General features: G+C 33.9%; 1 protein-coding gene and 1 long non-coding RNA gene across 6 annotated transcripts in view; one reads left to right on the forward strand and one right to left on the reverse strand.

The window, feature by feature from the left end:
• The window catches only part of LOC127880037 (H(+)/Cl(-) exchange transporter 4-like), a 100,917-nt gene that overhangs the window by 13,759 nt on the left and 68,266 nt on the right, over nucleotides 1-18,892 (forward strand). For 2 of the 4 annotated variants that reach the window (XM_052427252.1, XM_052427254.1), the window contains exon 2: nucleotides 4,543-4,806. In XM_052427252.1, the coding sequence (XP_052283212.1) occupies nucleotides 4,543-4,806 (264 nt within the window). Of the gene's footprint in view, nucleotides 1-4,535; nucleotides 4,807-16,109; nucleotides 16,407-18,892 lie in introns of those variants that run through there. The other 2 variants (XM_052427255.1, XM_052427256.1) reach the window with 2 other exon arrangements.
• LOC127880042 (uncharacterized) lies at nucleotides 3,602-15,612 on the reverse strand. Of its 2 annotated transcripts, none has more exons than XR_008049390.1 (3): nucleotides 14,961-15,612; nucleotides 14,454-14,655; nucleotides 3,602-4,751 (listed from the first exon to the last, which is right to left on the reverse strand). It is a non-coding gene; the product is annotated as an uncharacterized LOC127880042 (long non-coding RNA). The 2 variants fall into 2 exon arrangements; XR_008049389.1 differs by having other exon boundaries at nucleotides 3,602-4,791.

Genomic DNA, 18,892 nt, shown 5'->3' on the forward strand with positions numbered 1-18,892 from the left:
GTACATGTACACAGAAGAATGTAGGTCACATTGTAAAGAATGATCTATATCAATAGATATTAGGGCCTAATTCATGGGTGCGTTCGATGAGGTCCTAGCTTAGTCTTGACTGATCTGCATCACTCGTCACTAAGTACAGTAGCAGTAGATTCTTACACATGGAAGTGAAGTCGCGACCCTATTCGCAAGACTTCAACCGAACCCCGCGATTCGTTGTAACTCAATTGTACCAGTGTCGTAACTGAATCGTAGACTGTCACGAGTCTTCCCGATTCAATAAAGGTGATAAATCGTAGCTAATCGTGGGCTTGTTTTCAAAGTGGAATAGGGCCATATGGAAGGAAATTCAAGTACATATCTATTTTTATAGGTTTGCTTTACAAACGTGTATAAGTGTACCCCATTTTGGCTTATCTTGCAAAACCCCATGCTTTTGGATCTATAAAGTAAATACTTGCGATATTAAACGTTTTGCAATATGGATTTCGTAAAATCCACAGATTTTAATTAACTTATATTTTATGGTTGTTTTCATCTGGGTAAATTGCAGAAAAAAATGAAAAAGAAACAAAAGATGAATTTTATGCTAGAGATTTGAAGAAAATATTACATTTTATAGCACGTGAATAAAGTATTGTGTTTTGTTTCTAATCATTTTAGTTTTTAAGTGTTTACCTCCTTTTTTTTAAAATGTGGACATTGTTGTGTATTTGTTGTATTTAAAGAACAGAATATAAGTAACAGTTTGTTCATTCATACCAGTACATCATTTATAATATAACTTTAAGTAAATTAAATTCATTTTTTTTTGTATATATACAGCCATATCAGAGTAAGAAAAACAACTGCAAATAAGCAAATGTCAAAAAATAACAAACAGATTTATTATGAAGCATGACTGTTTGGTATGGTTTTAGGAAATAGCTGTAGTATATAGTATGTTACGGTTTGCCGTTTTAAAAATTCCTTGGCTATAGATGAATAGGTTTTACCATCAGCATTTTTATATTGCTTGATTAACATGACTGTATCATGGCATATATATAATAAACACTAAACTACAGTCATGTATTTATTAAAAGAGCTCTGAACATGTTTTTTGTTTTTATATGAAGTTCCAAAAATCTGGAATAGTCAATGTTTTAATGTTATAGACTCTTCATACATGTTTTTCTACAGCATAGGGTTTATGTGCCCATCTGATTGTATAAACGCATCATGTTAAACAAATCTTCTCTGTATAAAGAGATCATGTACAACTAACCTACCCTGTATAAAAAGATCATGCTAAAAAAATCTTTCTTGTATAAAAGGATCATATTCAACTATCATACCCTGTATAAAAGGATCATGTTCAACTAACCTACCCTGTATAAAAGGATCATGCTCAACAAATTACCCTGTATAAAAGGATCATATTCAACTTACCTACCCTGTATAAAAGAATCATGTTGAACTAACCTACCCTGTATAAAAGGATCATGCTGAAAAAATCTACCCTGTATAAAAGGATCATATTCAACTAATCATCCCTGTATAAAAGGACCATGTTCAACTAACCTACCCTGTATAAAAGGATCATGCTCATCAAATCTACCCTGTATAAAAGGATCATGTACAACTAACCTACCCTGTTAAAAAGGATCATGCTTAAAAATCTACCCTGTTTAAAAGGATCATGTTCAAATAACCTACCCTGTATAATGGGATCTTGTTCGACAAACCTACCCTGTATAAAAGGATCATACTCAACAAATCTTCCCTGTATAAAAGGACCATGTTCAACTAACCTACCCTGTATAAAAGGACCATGTTCAACTAACCTACCCTGTATAAAAGGATCATGTACAACTTACCTACCTTGTATTAAAGGATCATGCTCAACAAATCTTAATCTATCCTAATATTTTCCTATATAAAGGATCTTGTTCAACTAATCTATCCTGTATAATGGGATCATGCTCCACAAATGTACATATACCCTGTATAAAGTGAACATGCTCAACTAACCTACTCTCTTTAAAGGGATTATACTGAACAAATCTATCCTATTTAAAGGGATCGTGTTCAACAAACCTATCCTGTAGGGCTGCAACGAATCCAATTAATTAAAGAAATCCATGTTTTAGAAGTATAATTTGACTCAAAAACATTAAACATTTATTAACACAAAACAACTAATTTCTCGTTTAACATTGTAGCAATGTTAAAATAAACGGAAACCTTAACACTTATTTACTTAAAAGTTTGCTCGTTTACATACACTTTTCACTGTTCATACAGTTTGATGTTTGTTTTCACAAAAATCAACATAATATCAACAATGTCCGGCAAGCCCTATGAGTACTGACGAGGTCTCCTTCTGTGGAGAAGATTCTCTGACTGGGCACTGAGTTCCTTGCATCACAAGATAGCATTTAAACTTAGTATATAACGAAATATGCTTTCAAGACAATACATTATGTAGGCACACAATTTGACAGGTCGCAAAATTATGCAAAATTTACCTGAATAACATTCCAGCCACACTGGATCCACTACCGTTGGTTTTAATACAACTCAAAAAGACAAAAAGGATTGAAAACTTACTTATTGCCATTAGGAATTGCATTTGTAATGTGTAAATCCTCCATGATTTCGAATTAGTTTTGCTTTCGGTGCTCATTACGTAATGTCCAATGACACTTATAGAATAAAAGCCAAAGGATCTCGAATGATCTGCTATTTGACTGTCACACGTTAATAAATAACGACTATCATGCGTATCTTTTATCTTTTAAACAGAACCAGTGTTTATAATAAACAATACTCATGAAAACAGCGCTAGTTCACATACAACTATGAAAATATATATTTGGAACAGAAATATTCAGGGGTGGATCCGTACCCGCGTATCTGAAGTTGGATCCGATATCATCGGATATTTCGGGTACCCATTGCAGCCCTACTACCCTGTATTTCGGTAGCTTGCTCATCACACCTAGCCAGTATAAAGGTATCATGCTCAACAAACCTACTGTTTGTAAAGGGATCATGCCTTGTATAAAGCAGATCATGATAAACACAACTTTCTTTCTCTAAAGAGATCATAAACAACAAACCTACATGTACACTGTAAAAATCTTCTACAACAAGTATATGTTGTATCAATTCAAACATCATTAAGTTTCACAGTCATTTTTACATGCAGATGTTAAGTAAGCCATTTTTATGTGTACAGTATTAACTTGCAAGATAAAAGGGACACAATGCTGTCAATGTGTTCAATATTTCATATAAGATACTTGAACTTGGTTATTTCCCTTTGTCCACCAGTGTTAGGTTGTACATAATTAAATTTGCATGGTCTTTGTAAATGCCTGGAAACAAGACGTTATTTTCTTCAGTTATATATATATAAAGCTGTAACAATTTTTCCACAAGTTCTGCATGGCAAGGTTAAGATTAAGTAAAAAATCTGTAGTATTCTAGCAATATTTGGGCCTTCCATGATATTGTTTATAATGTTCCATCAGTTTAAATGTAATAATTAATACAATTAAACGTGTGCTTGTCGTAGAAAGGACATGTACAGCTGTAACCATACATACCAAAGCATGAAAATGTTTGAATTTTTTACTTTCATTTATCATACATGTACAAAGCAAATGTTGATATCATACCAGTAATACATGTACTAATGAATTAAAAAGATTTGTCCAAAAGCAAATAATTTGTGTACATTTATTGGATGATAATGCATATTTCTGTGTCCTTAAAATGTTTGTATAATAATTTATTTTTTAGGATTTCATGTTGTATCACAAAGCATGTTTGTTTTATGGAAGGGCATTTAATTAATTCCACCAGTCCATTTATGTTGCTAAATGACTGTAGCATTATTCTAAATTGCAATGGCATAATGCTTAATGACAACTGTATTATGTTCATGTATTACAATACTACTTGGTACATAATAAAATTAATGCATATTGCATTTCGTTATCTGTTTCAAACATATTTCAACTTCAGTGCACCTGTTGCTTCATCAAAATGGAAGCCATAAGCACTAAGTATGTTAAAAAGCATGAAAGACATCAAATGCAATTTGACATTGTTTAATATGTTATTCTGACAAAACAAAGAACCTTTAATTTTGGCAGTTTCCTTCATTGCTGGTAAATATAGAATTCCAAGCTATTTGTCAACTTAATATTATAGAAAAAGTTGTTGCTGTGCGAGTACATATGCTTATACTTTATTGATTGTATAGGCTCGTTCAGTGTTCACAAACAGTAGATGTGTAATCCATATAACTGTATTTCAGTGCCTTTGTACATCCTTCTGTGACTGTAAGTCACAATTCATATGTCTGAATTGCACATGGGTAGGCAATTTAAAATCATCAAGGTGTAAGCAGCATGCATGGACATAGTGGATAAACCCTTTTGAAGTCCCAATAAAGGCTAAAATCTATCTGTTTATATATTTTCAGGTCATTTAGATAAAGCAATCATGATTGTTGTACCTGCCATGTACCACATTGTTTGGTTACCATGCCAGTGAGAGGAGGCAAGACTAGAAACAGGTGGGAGCTGGAGTCGCTGCTGTCAGGCGAGTATTCCATGGACCCTGAGGAGGGGCCACGAGGTCAAGAAGCCGCCTCCACATCGTACGGGGCCAGCCCCAGGAACGGTCCCAAGCTGAGGCTAGGCAGGCGTTTTAGTAGCGATGAGGAGCTGCTGGACACCATAACCAGCAAGGATCCCGTTCTGGAAAGAGCCGAGCAGTTCACTAATGTCAACATGGCATCTGAAAGATTTCAAAGTAAGTTTATCATCATATTGATACATTTAATTTGTTGTTCTTGACAAGATTGATCTTCATCTATTGTAAGAGACTTGTACTTATATTTTTGTTTTTTGAATAATGTCATTTAATGTTTTTACTACAAAAACTACAATTTTAGGACTTATTCAAAATCTGTATAAAACTTTATTTAATATTTTTGGGAAGAAGAGTATTTCTTTTTACGATACTGACACATGCAAGACATCATTTTAATAATACAATCCCTTCAATAAAGCCATTGAAATGGAATGTGCTCCAAGATATCATTTGTATTCTTCATTAAATATCATACAATTTTACCATTAATCATTTGGTACTTTTTGCAATCAAGACTCAATCATAAGGACAACATTTTCCATTAACAATAGGATATTATTTTCACATTCTTTCCGTCTAGGGGCCTTACTCTGCAGTTGTGTACATGTATTGCTTTTGTTGTTTTCTATTTATGCCTTTTTATATAATTATTGCATAAACTCTATCTATAATGCCCTCTGGCGGGGTGCAGAAACTTGGCAAAAGCAGGGCTTGAACGGAAGAAATCGTGTATTAACAAGGCGATTCACGCGCCGTTCAAGCCCTGTTATGTGTTTTTCATATCCATAATCTGGTCCACGCGCATTTATTTCCCTTTTCCAGCCTTTGACGACTATTCAAGCATAAATGGGGAACTGAATAAGCACCAGTTTCCTCATGCATGCAAGGATAATGGCAATGACTATTTCAATCCGCTTTTCAAATTATACCATCTGCACTCTCTTGACAACAGCTTTATTTTATTGGCAACATCAATGAAGTTGAGGTTATTTACTCAACACTTTCAAAGACTATGCTGTAAATGTAAGTGTTTATGTACCTTCAACGTTCCTGTTTTAAATTCCAAAATAATTCCTCATTTCTTACTTTGCGCGGCTGCATTTCAACTTTGCATTAATCCACTGTTTAAACACATTTTAAATCAAAAACTGCCTATCCGAAGTTAAACCCTCATCATTTCGGATGATGACCGAGTGAGGCATATGTAAAACACAACCTTGAACTGTATTGAAATAATTGAATTATTTTGTCGATGTCGAACGAACAAGAGATATTGTTTTCAATGTTATTTTTATTTATTTTGTTATGTGTGATTTGTTTATGCAATAATAGCGAAAATAAACATTTTCTCGGACATGATATCTGCAGGCGCTCTCAAAATACGTTCCTGCACCTCGTGCTGCGCACTTGGGCAGGAACGGATTTTTCGAGCGCCCGCAGATGATCATGCCCTCGAAAACGTGTATTAACCCTATATAGTACAATAAGAAATACCTTTATTACATATTATCAGAAGCTTAACAATTAAAGCTATTGTTTCAAATATATTGACATATCTACAATTATATATTCCTATCTGTTAACTTTATGTCATATCACATAACTTCAGCTATATTTTATTTAAAATCTTCAACAAGGCAGAAATCCAAAACATAAAGTTCACAAGTTCATGTGTTTTTTATGAATTTTTACTTGGTAGCCCAGTTGGGAGATTAATTATTTAATTGTGTACGAAATGATTAATCTGTATATATAAACACAATTTACTTTAAATTGATATTTAAACAGTACAATCCAAGTACAGAGATACTGGGATCTAGAACAATTGTTGTTGTGTGTCCATGCAATTCTGTTTACTTCATTATTGTTTTGGAGATAAGATTTTCTCAAAAGTCCATTGATGATACTACTGATAGGTTTAGAATAAGACATCTCTGCCGACATCAGTTAATTGGCGAATTTCAGTAATATTCAAGACAATAAAAAAATTTATGTGTAAGTCGTTTGAAATTTCAACCCAAATAGTGCTCCAGCACCTGAACAGAAGCGCGCAGCACTCTACCTCCCCGTGGTCCCTCCCTGCCTCCCTATTGTCCAACAATGCCTACTTGTTCCCCCACCATGTCCTTTTTTTATATAATAAAGGAAATTTTATAAGAAGTTTCAATAAATGTATTATATGTTTGTAGTAAAACTTGTTGTAATAATAAAAGAAACAATGTTTTAAATTGAAATCATGTTATATGAATTATATACCAGTGAGGGATTTTTTGTCCAAAATTACCAGTGGTATGGGGCTGTTTCCAAATGGTAAATAGTTACACTTTCCCCCCAAAAAATCTTACAAAAAAAAGCCTTACTTTTCAAATGAACTCAATAGTATTAGAAATGTTATACAGGAATAATTGCATTTTACTAATTATATACCAAAGATAGTGTCCAGTTGTTACTGAACGACAACAAATATATTTATTGGTTACGGAATGTAGTAGGACATAATAATATACGCTATTACACTGCTATGCACACCTTTCCCATACAAAATGACACAAGATGGTTTTAAATCATGCAAAGAAATTAAGATTCCCTGTGTAATTGACTTAAAAAACGATTGAATTAACAATGGATATCATAAAGTTAGGATTTATGAAATGCTTGTGTCAACAATGGAGAATAGGTTTAAAATGCAACAACAAATATTAATTAGAAATCTACAAAGTGAATGTTTGACATTGAAAACATTGTTTCCAAATTAAAGTCAATTACACACAAAGTAAAAACGTGTACAAGATGATAGTTAACAAATGGAATAAGACAAACATTAATTTGATTTATAAGTAAGTGGATCTGCATAAAATCAGATTCATGTGCATATTCCTTTTCAGTGCTTTCCACAGGCCATTTAACGGTCCCTCGCAGGGATGCTTGAATTTTGAAAATCATAGTCTGCAGGGCGCTTGAAATTTACTGATCCGTGTATTTTTCAGTAACTGCAACTAGCCATTCTTAATAGCAAAGCGATACTGACTTGACTGAATATTTTTAGAGCTGATTTAAGATCCTCTGTCAATTACATTTATCACTTTACCCAACTAAAGCCCACCTTAACACGCTGGGTATGCGGATACTTTGATAACAGATGGCACTTCGATACCAGATAACAACAAAAGTCACGCGCGAGAGTTGAGTTCTTCAGCTTTTTTGCATTTATGTTCTGTTCATTTGGTTTTCAGACACGTAACATTGTTTGGTGGATTAATGGTATAGTACTTCGTATTTCAGAGCAAAAAATCGTAAAAAAAACAGTGGATTATAAAAAAAGAGATAAAATTTCATCGATAATCGTCATGAATTCGATGATCAGTACGTATTTCAACAAAATAAAAATACTTGGAAATAAATCAAGAATGTGCCAACTAATTGAAATAAAAGATCAAAATGTCCATTAATGTTACAACATGTTAAATGTTAGTTGAATAACGTATTTGAGGAAATTCAAATGTTTTAAGAGTCGGATGCCACATTTTCATGGACACTTCTTTTACCCTTCATCTCAAAGACAATGGCACTTTGATTCCAGATAACTCGACACTTTTTACCAGATATAACACGCTCTATTAAGTGAATCAGAAATGCAGAATTCGCTGTGGAATACTGCTATAGTAAGCAGGCAATAAATAAAAATGTATGTACTGACGTAAATTAAAAACGAATTACCGAAACATGTTCTTATCTCTTTGGAATATGATAATAAAAGAGAATGGGAAGTGCTTCCTATAAGTAGAGCTCAATATAAAGGGAGTTTTCCAATCTCTTTTAAATTGTGTGGCTACTCACTAGGATCGTCTTAATGATGTGATTCTAATGAGCACCCATGACAAAGGATTTTATGAGGTGTATTGGCCGCTTAAAGACGGCCCTTGCTCCCCTTATCTAGAGTCCTGCTATACCGGTAAGTTCAATTGAACACATTCGTGTTAATCCACATGATCCGTTGTATTTTCAATTATCTTAATCTCAATTTACCACTTAAAACAAGTTTATTATTTAGACAATTATTTTCGGTCATCACTTGAAATATATTACTTCAGAAATAAGCATTTAAATCTTATTTTAAATTTGCACTTATAATATTAATTATATAAATTAATAGTAATAAGATTTATGAAAACGAACAACGCATCCGCATACCCAGCGTGCTTAAGGAATATTCAATACATTTAGTAAAATTAGCAGATGACGAGTGATGTACCGTCTTTATCCTAATAAACGCGCCCAGGCGCGATGCAAATCACAAAGAGGGCGCGTTTATTTCACCCCCTTTTAGGTATAATATGAGCCGACACCTAAAATGTGTTTACCAGTATATGCGAAAAGTTTAAAGTTCATTGAGCAATCGTAAACATATCACAATTAGTTTTACCTGAATGCTACACCCCATTATCATTATGTTTCTGCCTCGGCATCGATCTGCCGAATCATGCCGCATCTTGACACGCGCGATTCGCCGAGGAGAAATATGTACAAATATTGATTGTATACTATAACAAATGTTAAAAAAATTTCAAATTAACAAATAAAAGAATTTCAAATTAACGAATATAAGAAACAGATACAGATAATACCCTGTTTGATATTCTTATTTATACGCGATTGTTTTAACATTTTGTCAGCTTCTCTGCATACTTCATACAGTTACCATCGGATGCCATCTGTCAGAACAATGATAAGGTAGGTCAGTAACCATATCGAAGAAATTTACACAGTTTAATCTCGGAAACGAGACTTGCTTTAAACATTGAAAAAAAAAAATCTATTTGCATAAGATCGAGTAGCTAAAATACACAGACGGCACAAATATAAATTATGTTGACCATTTGAATAAAATCAAATGTTAATTTATTTTTTAAATGATTACTTTCACTTCTTACCGATTTTCAGAAAATGACTTGTGTACATGTGCATCTTAATTTAAATTTACACTTTGCTTCTGGTGATTTACGCCTGTTCAGTGGGAATACCGCCGTCCCGATTAGGCTGCTATTTAAGTTGTTTATTGGTCGTTGCAGACGAATATGCACTGTACATGACACTTGTGTGCAGTCAGTATACAATACAATAATTGTTTCCATAATGAAAGAACTGAAACAGCGTAACAGTAATGATACAGCGTGTTTGAATTATATTTTATTATGAGGAAATGTTAATGCCAAGTCATTCGCGAGATACCCCGGTAATTTAGTTGAAATTCACAACGAAACTTTTAATGAAAATTAAAATTAATGATCTCAATATTGAACCCGCTATGAAATGTTTATTCACAAATAAATACACCCACGCCAATTTTCGCGCGCTTTTTATCAGAACAAAGATTTTCATTTAATTCACGTGCACTATGTATATGTGGCTAGAATTTGTAGCCAAAAATAGCTGTACACGACCAGTGCAAACCATGATAGGTCACCTGGTGATTTACGCATGTTGAAATACAACTGTCCTGATTGGGCGCTTATTTCATCAAAATGATTAAATAGAAGCATATGCTTTTAAAAATGGAACTCTGGCATATGCGGGATTATCAAGAAATGGATAAAGACAGGAGAAGTTGCATGCATGTATGCGATTGAGACAGTTAAAACGTATGTATCGGGGAATCAAGAGACTGGGGATGATACGATTTTTACAATCAGTTATGAGTTCTTTATGGCTTCAAACTGTTAATTGATTTATCAAACACGCAATTATCACTCCTCCAGGTGCATTATCCTACTGTAACAGATAGGTGTGAACACAGGTTTAACGCTGCGTTTGAAAATACAGAAAAAACTGTCACGGTGTGAAAAACATGTTGAAATTTGAAAACAACAATGCTCACAAACCCATATTGTTCTACAGACAAATTTATTTTATTTTTCGCGGAGGAGATTGGCTTTGATAGTTTATGTCCGAACGTAGTTAATCTACATTTAATAAACTTGATGATTCGGAACTTGTAATCAGTTTCTATCCAAGGTAAATTATAGTTAATAAGAGTGTTCGCGGAGTGTCACATCACCAACAATTTGCTCGGCATCATGCAGAGGCGTGTCTCGGCTAACAGAAGCGAACACATGCGGCGACTCGGCAACCAGATGGTCGATGCCGAGTCAACTCCTCAAAAACTTGATGCTGTTAAACTCCCCGGATCAGGGAATTTGTTGGTTTTGCGTGAGCTGTACTGTACCTTGTTGATAAAAAAAGAATTTTCCGTCAATAAAATGCAATTACTTTACCCCTTAGCACCCTAGAAATGCGGGCGCTATTACTTTGATCACTCCTTCATTTTATTTTATATGATTTGGGCGCGTTTATTAGAGCAGGACCGTTTATTAATATAAAGACTTTATTTGCTATAATTCTGGGGTTTTGTGACAGTTTGTTGGCTTTGTGATCTATGGTGTATACCTCACAGATAAAATCTTAAAGGACTGATGATGGTTACCAGACGTTATCCTCGTGGATTGTGCATTTCATGCATAATATGGTCAAAACATTTGTTTGACTCTTTAAACGTTTTAACAAATTATTGTTTAATTCATTACACACAACTATAAATGTTTTGCTGAATTCTCAAATGAGCATAATAAAATTCGTTATCCAAAACGCACTTGCAAATTTCAATAATACGCGCTTGCAAATTTCAATAATAAAGCGATATTTATAAATTCTAGCCTCAAATAAACAGTGCTTCATGTATTGTGTGTCGTTCCTTTGTCTCAATAAAGAGTGCATGAAAATTATGCAGACATGTACAACGTCATGTGGAAAGTATGGGTATTGTTGTATAATAATGCGAACAGCACATCAAACGATTTACGCTTTCAGATGGAAAATCCCTGTTCCGATATAATGTTATTTCATAAAATCTTTAAATAGTCAGATATGCCAAAATTCATTTGATACTGAAGAAAAATGTTTGTGTTTATGAAATGCTTAAGCAGTTTTATCCCCAATATTTACAAGAATTTGCTTTTAAAAATGAAATATAATTGTACGGGATTTTTGGGTAATCAAAAGTGACGGGAAAAGACGTAAGTTTATGTGGTTAATGATAGAGTCTGGTTCATACAGATGTATTCAGGAATTGATCGTGTCAGGATTATGTGTATCTATGCGTGAAAGGGTTAACGCAATTAAAAAATGTTGTTATCAATGACTTTATAGCTGGGGTTTTTCGTAAACAGTCATTATATTAAACGCCCTAGATAACGTCATAGATAAATGTAAAAAAAATAGCGTATGGAGTGTGCTGTCCTCCCTAACCCACATCAAACGGCTCCGGGGTATCTTAAAAACTTCCTAATAATGTTTGTACAATTTATGGAAATAGCATGGAACTAAAAATGTGAAATTCAAGATATTGAACGTTTAACAAATTAAATATTTTTATTCAACTCACTTTTTAGCCGGATTTTTTTCGAAAAAATCTCGGCTTATAGATTGATGTTGTCGGGCGGGCGGGGGGGGCGGGCGGGCGGGGTGGCGGCGTGCTCGAAAATGTTAAAGTTCTTATTTCATGGTATAACTTTGGTATGCTTGGACCTAGAGTCTTCAAACTTGACATGAAGGTTGGCCAGGATTAACAGATGACCACTGGTCATTTCAAGGTCATTCATTTGAAGGTCAAGGTCACTGTGACCTTCAATATAAAAAATGTTAAAGTTGTTATAACTTTGGTATGCTTGGACCTAGAGTCTTGAAACTTGACATGAAGGTTGGCCATAACTAGTTAGTAACCACTGGTCATTTCAAGGTCATTCATTTGAAGGTCAAGGTCACTGTGACCTTGAATGTAAAAATGTTAAAGTTCTTATTTCATGGTATAACTTTGGTATGCTTGGACCTAGAGTCTTCAAACTTGACATGAAGGTTGGCCAGGATTAACAGATGACCACTGGTCATTTCAAGGTCATTCATTCGAAGGTGAAGGTCACTGTGACCTTCAATATAAAAATGTTAAAGTTGTTATAACTTTGGTATGCTTGGACCTAGAGTCTTGAAACTTGACATGAAGGTTGGCCAGAACTAGTAAGTAACCACTGGACATTTCAAGGTCATTCATTTGAAGGTCAAGGTCACTGTGACCTTGAATGTAAAAATGTTAAAGTTGTTATAACTTTGGTATGCTTGGACCTAGAGTCTTGAAACTTGACATGAAGGTTGGCCAGAACTAGTAAGTAACCACTGGACATTTCAAGGTCATTCATTTGAAGGTCAAGGTCACTGTGACCTTGAATGTAAAAATGTTAAAGTTCTTTTTTTCGAAAAAATCTCGGCTTATAGATTGATGTTGTCGGGCGGGCGGGGGGGGCGGGCGGGCGGGCGGGCGGGGGTGGCGGCGTGCTCGAAAATGTTAAAGTTCTTATTTCATGGTATAATTGATAATGAAATTGATGGAAACTTCAAACAATATGTTACTAATTTGCTAATAAAAAAATTGAGATCAAACTTTCCTAATTGTCAATTCAAGTTCATATTTGTGACCTTAAATGTTATTGTTGTTCATGTATATGCATGCATTCAAAACATAACACAAGGTTTGCTCATGCCTTGAAAAGTACTTACATTTCATTTTGACCTTTGAACAATATTTCAGTAATTTAAGTATTGCATTGACAAAAACACGAAAGGTACTTTCCTGTCATTTAAATCAAAAATCCGGCTTCAATGCGGTCATCTCCGACCGTGGAACTCTTGTATACATCAATAAGACAACAATAATACTTGTGTTTGTTCATATTTGTAACTGTTTTCCCTGAATATTTAATTAAACAGAAGTCATTTACTGTATTTTATTCATAACATTAAAAAAGAATATCTTTATAAATTGTGTATTTAATAATCTAAATATTATGGTAAGTTTAACATGCATGTTCAAGGATATTAACTAACAACCATTAGGTTTATTTTTAGCACTTTATAATATAAATTTAAATATGTGGTTAAACAAGCACTTATACAATTGGATTACTGTTATGAATAATTATATTAATAATGTTTCATTTTTTCTGATGTTTGTGCGTAAAATTGAAAAAACAAAAAACAACTTTAAGTGCACACAATTAACACTTACATGTTTTACAGATTTCTCCATTGTCTGCTTGATATTTATAGATATATTCAAAATTCAACGTCATACCTGTTACAATATGCCAATTGCAGATCAAATGCACCACAGATACTTGACATCATCAATGCGTATGTGTCAAAGCAGGACTCTTTGATAAAAAACTGGGACAATGTCATATTATTATTAGCCCTGCTAGAGCCCCCCCCCCTCTGAAATCTTGATATTTGTTCATGTGCTATTAAAGCAAGAATGTTCAACCTTCTCAGGGGTTTTCCTAGCTTCATTGGGAAGAGGCCCTAGCCTATGGATTTAGGGAAGAAATTGCTCATTTTGGGAAGAATTATCGCTAAAATTACTGCTTTGGGAAATAAAAATGCTGGTGTAAGTTAGGACTTTTGGGGAAAATGCATGATTTTAAAGAAATTTTTAATTGGAAAGGGGCCTTTAATAGGCCCCTGTTATATAAGGCTGAAAACCCCTGCGTTCTAATATGTTATTTCTATGTGTTGCATATTAAAAATTAAATATAATTGTATTTGACTCTCAATTATATTGCATATTACAAATACATCTATATATTCTTTACCAACTGTTCACTAAAAATGTGAGCTGTTGAAGTACAGTTGTTTGCAAAATCATTGAATAGTGCTAGAAATTATTATTCTGCTCTTATTAACACAATTGCTCTCTTACTTACTTTTACACAGTTCAATACATGAACAGAGATTCTGAAATCTAGAACAAAGCTTGTTGTTGTGAGTTCATGGGATACTGTTTACTGCTTGACCTTTTTGGAGATTGACTTTTCTCATCAGTCAATTGATGATGCTATTGATAGGTCTAGAATAAGATATATGTTTCTGTAAGTGACTCAGTGTCCAGTCATGTGTGCCAGGGATCTGAAAATGTATTATTGTGAAATAATATATGGTATTTAATGTGTTGAAGTGCACCATCAATGTTTAACTTTATACATTCAGTATATTGATCAATATAATGTAAGATCTTAATTGTTCAAATATATATAAGTCTATGAAATAAATTAAGTCCAGAAAAATAAGTTTCAATGATGTTCCATACCATAAACAAAGAATGAAATTGCACTTTTCAATAAAATGTTATATATCCTTTGTGTCGTTAAATCAGTACATAATTCAGTAAGAATTATGCTAAAATATCAAGTCAAACATGATGTAATTCAAACCTTCTTGCAATTTGTTGCAAATCACGCTTGTCCCTCTTCAAACTTATTATATAGAATGAAATGAGGGTTTTGTGTTCTCTTCTTGATTCTATGCAACACTATTCATGAGCCAATGATTACACTATTTCTAATTTGGTAACAAAATATGTAGTTCAAACTTTGTAAATGTTCAAAACAATATTTTCAACCACACAAGTTTACACACAATTTCAGTGTTGGTGATGTAAGATATTTTTTTAGACACAACAAAAACATTCCTGTCATTTGTAAACACACTGTATACAATTAGCACTGGAGACACGGCATTAGTAAATAAGAGTTGTTTCACAACAATGTTTACACACTATAGTTTGTGCACTGATTTTATGTTTCCACTGGCACTGATCCGCAGTTAACACCCATATGATTTTCTACATAGACTAAATGTGATGTCTTGAACATCTTTTCAAAGTTAAGATATTTGTTTGATAATGATAAAAATACAAAAGCCTATGAGTAAGTATTCGTAAAATTTTACCACAAAGTAATTATTTTGTGTACATTCAATTGAATAATTTTGAAATCCTTTAAGTCCACGCTCTTTACAATTTTAGTTTTTCAGATTTCTCCAATCTTACAATATGCCAAATTCTTCACATATACTTGACACAAGCAATAAGAATGTGGTATATATTTACATATGTGTATGTAAAGAGAGATAAGGAGTCAAACAGTTATGTAACACATATCGTTAACAAGCATGTTTAACTGCATAAAGAACAACCAAATCACTAGTACATGTATATCGCTGTGGTCGCTGACAACAGACTTCCATATACAGGTTAAGACTTTGGGATACATTTACACAGTGTAGGTACAACTTGGTCATACAATTAAAAACACAGTATTCTTTGTCTTAAAAGCATAATAAAACATAAAAATAATTAAATGTAAACACTTAGTTTTGTATATAAGATGAAAGAAAACCGTGTCAATCATTTTGAAATGTGTCCACTCAGTGAAGTGGTGTCTTAAATACTTAAAAGACAGTGTATACATATAACAAAGCAGTAAGTCTTGTGAATGTTCTCCTTTCACGTGACTGTCACTCAGTTTTCAAGCTTAACTGCATCTGTGGTATAACAGGACTTTCACCATGTATACTTACACTATTGTTGTTTGAAGGAAGTGCACTTAATCAGATACAGATGTTGTTGGGATAAATATAGTTTTAGAGATGTTTAAGTATTGATCTATGTTAATTATGATATAAAATGATCATGGAAGAATCATTTGCTACACTGTTTAACAATTGTAAAACAATCAATTAGTACAAGTTTTGATGCATATATGTAATGACTATGAGTATTGAAGGAAACAGTGATTTTCCAGTGGTTAAAGTTCATGATCCAGTGAGTGAATCGAATCCCCTTAATGGTTTATTAACAACTGACTATGGAAGTCAAGGTAAAGGTTAAATCAACTTCTCAATCTAAATCTTCAGCAAAAGTGGTTAAATTTACATTTTACAATTGTTTAAAGTTAAATGATGTTTTTTTGCATCATATCTCAATTGTAATTTAGAGAAAACAGTTGTAGAACACAATCTATCACCATTTACTAAATGTAAACTATGTATTTATAATACACTGTGTCCTATAAACTATAAATACATGTGGAATAACATTACAAAGTCACATTTCACACAATTATTATGCCCCCCTTCAAAGAAGAGGGGGTATATTGTTTTGCACATGTCGGTAGGTGGGTAGGTCGGTCCGTCCGTCCACCAGATGGTTTCCGGATGATAACTCAAGAACGCTTACACCTAGGATCATTAAACTTCATAGGTACATTGATCAAGACTCGCAGATGACCCCTATTGATTTTCAGGTCACTAGGTCAAAGGCAAAGGTCACAGTGACTCGAAACAGTAAAATGGTTTCCGGATGATAACTCAAGAACGCTTACCCCTAGGATCATGAAACTTCATAGGTACACTGATCATGACTCTCAGATGACTCCTATTGATTTTCAGGTCACTAGGTCAAAGGTCAAGGTCACAGTGACTCAAACAGTAAAATGTTTTCCGGATGATTACTCAAGAACGCATATGCCAAGGATCATGAAACTTCATAGGTACATTGATCATGACTCGCAGATGACCCCTATCGATTTTCAGGTCACTAGGTCAAAGGTCAAGGTCACAGTGACTCGAAACAGTAAAATGGTTTCCAGATGATAACTCAAGAACGCTTACGCCTAGGATCATGAAACTTCATAGGTTCACTGATCATGACTCTCAGATGACTCCTATTGATTTTCAGGTCACTAGGTCAAAGGTCAAGGTCACAGTGACTCAAACAGTAAAATGGTTTCCGGATGATAACTCAAGAACGCATATGCCTAGGATCATGAAACTTCATAGGTACATTGATCATGACTCGCAGATGACCCCTATTGATTTTCAGGTCACTAGGTCAAAGGTCAAGGTCACAGTGATTCGAAACAGAAAAATGGTTTCTGAATGATAACTCAAGAATAAATAGGCCTAGGAACATGAAACTTCATAGGTACATTGATCATGACTCGCAGATGACCCTTATTAATTTTAAGGTCACTAGGTCAAAGGTCACGGTCACAGTGACAAAAAACTTATTCCCACAATGGCTGCCACTACAACTGACAGCCCATATGGGGGGCATGCATGTTTTACAAACAGCCCTTGTTTTTATATTTACTGTCTTAATTCAAACACTTATGTGTATTGTTATCTGTTATACATGTAGTACTATTATCATATTCTTTATACAGTTGTAATGCTATGCAATCAATTTGTGATAAAGTTCTGTATACATATGTAGTGACATGCAATCCAATTTAAAATCAGATGGTTCATATTGATTACTGTTGTTAAGACGTTTTTTATGATACTGCAGTGCTTTCCACAGGATTTGTCTCAGGTGTCCCGGGGCTTATAGGGGTGGCTTCGGGAGGGGTGTCCCCTCCCGACGTTATTTTTTTTTAATTTAACATGTCAATTGACGTTCTGTGGTGCGTTATAACTCTAAGAAAAACAGCGTCAAAAGACGTCATTTGGTGCGATATGTCACTCTTCAAGTAAACCTCCAGCTATAAAGTCATTTATAAAGACATTTATTAAAAATTGTTAACCAGGTTTTCCGAAGGAAACAAATGGTTATTAGATTGGCAAATGTCATTGGGGGGGGGGCGGGCAGGCTGGCGGGCGTAACAATCTTGTCCATGCCATAACTTTGTCGTTCAGTGTTAAATTTTAAAATCATTTGGCACAATTGTTCACCATCATTAGACGGTGTGTTGCGCGAAAGAATTACGTCGATATCTCCAAGGTCAAGGTCACACTTTGAGTTCAAAGGTCAAAACTGGCCATAAATGAGCTTGTCTGGGCCATAACTATGTCATTCATTGTGAGATTTTAAAATCATATGGCACATTTGTTCACCATCATAGGACGGTGTGTCGCACGAAAGAATCACAGCAATATCTCCAAGGTGAAGGTCGTCACGAATAAAAATAGATTTATTTTGAAACAAAGAGGGTTATTTTTGTTTGTTCAGTTCAAAAGTTCAGTTTGAGTTGTCTCCCTTTATCAGACTTTTTCACAATGAAAACCTGGTTTTGTGACAATTTTGTCCCTTGTTTTAAAACTTTACAGCAAAGATTGTTAAATCCAGACTCGAACGATTCCCGAATACATCCGTATCAACCCGACTCTATTACTGCATGCTTACTACTTTTCAAGTTTCTTTTAATTACCCGATAAGCTCATTTTTAAAAGCACTTTCTGGTAAATATTGATGATAAAAGTGCTCAATATTTTATTTTACAACAAACGTTGCCATTTTCTTAAATATTAAATAAATTTCGGCAGAGTGACTATTTATAGATTTGATGAAATATTGCCACTGAAC

The sequence above is a fragment of the Dreissena polymorpha genome, chromosome 4, assembly GCF_020536995.1.
Source record: "Dreissena polymorpha isolate Duluth1 chromosome 4, UMN_Dpol_1.0, whole genome shotgun sequence".
Classification (NCBI taxonomy): domain Eukaryota; kingdom Metazoa; phylum Mollusca; class Bivalvia; order Myida; family Dreissenidae; genus Dreissena; species Dreissena polymorpha.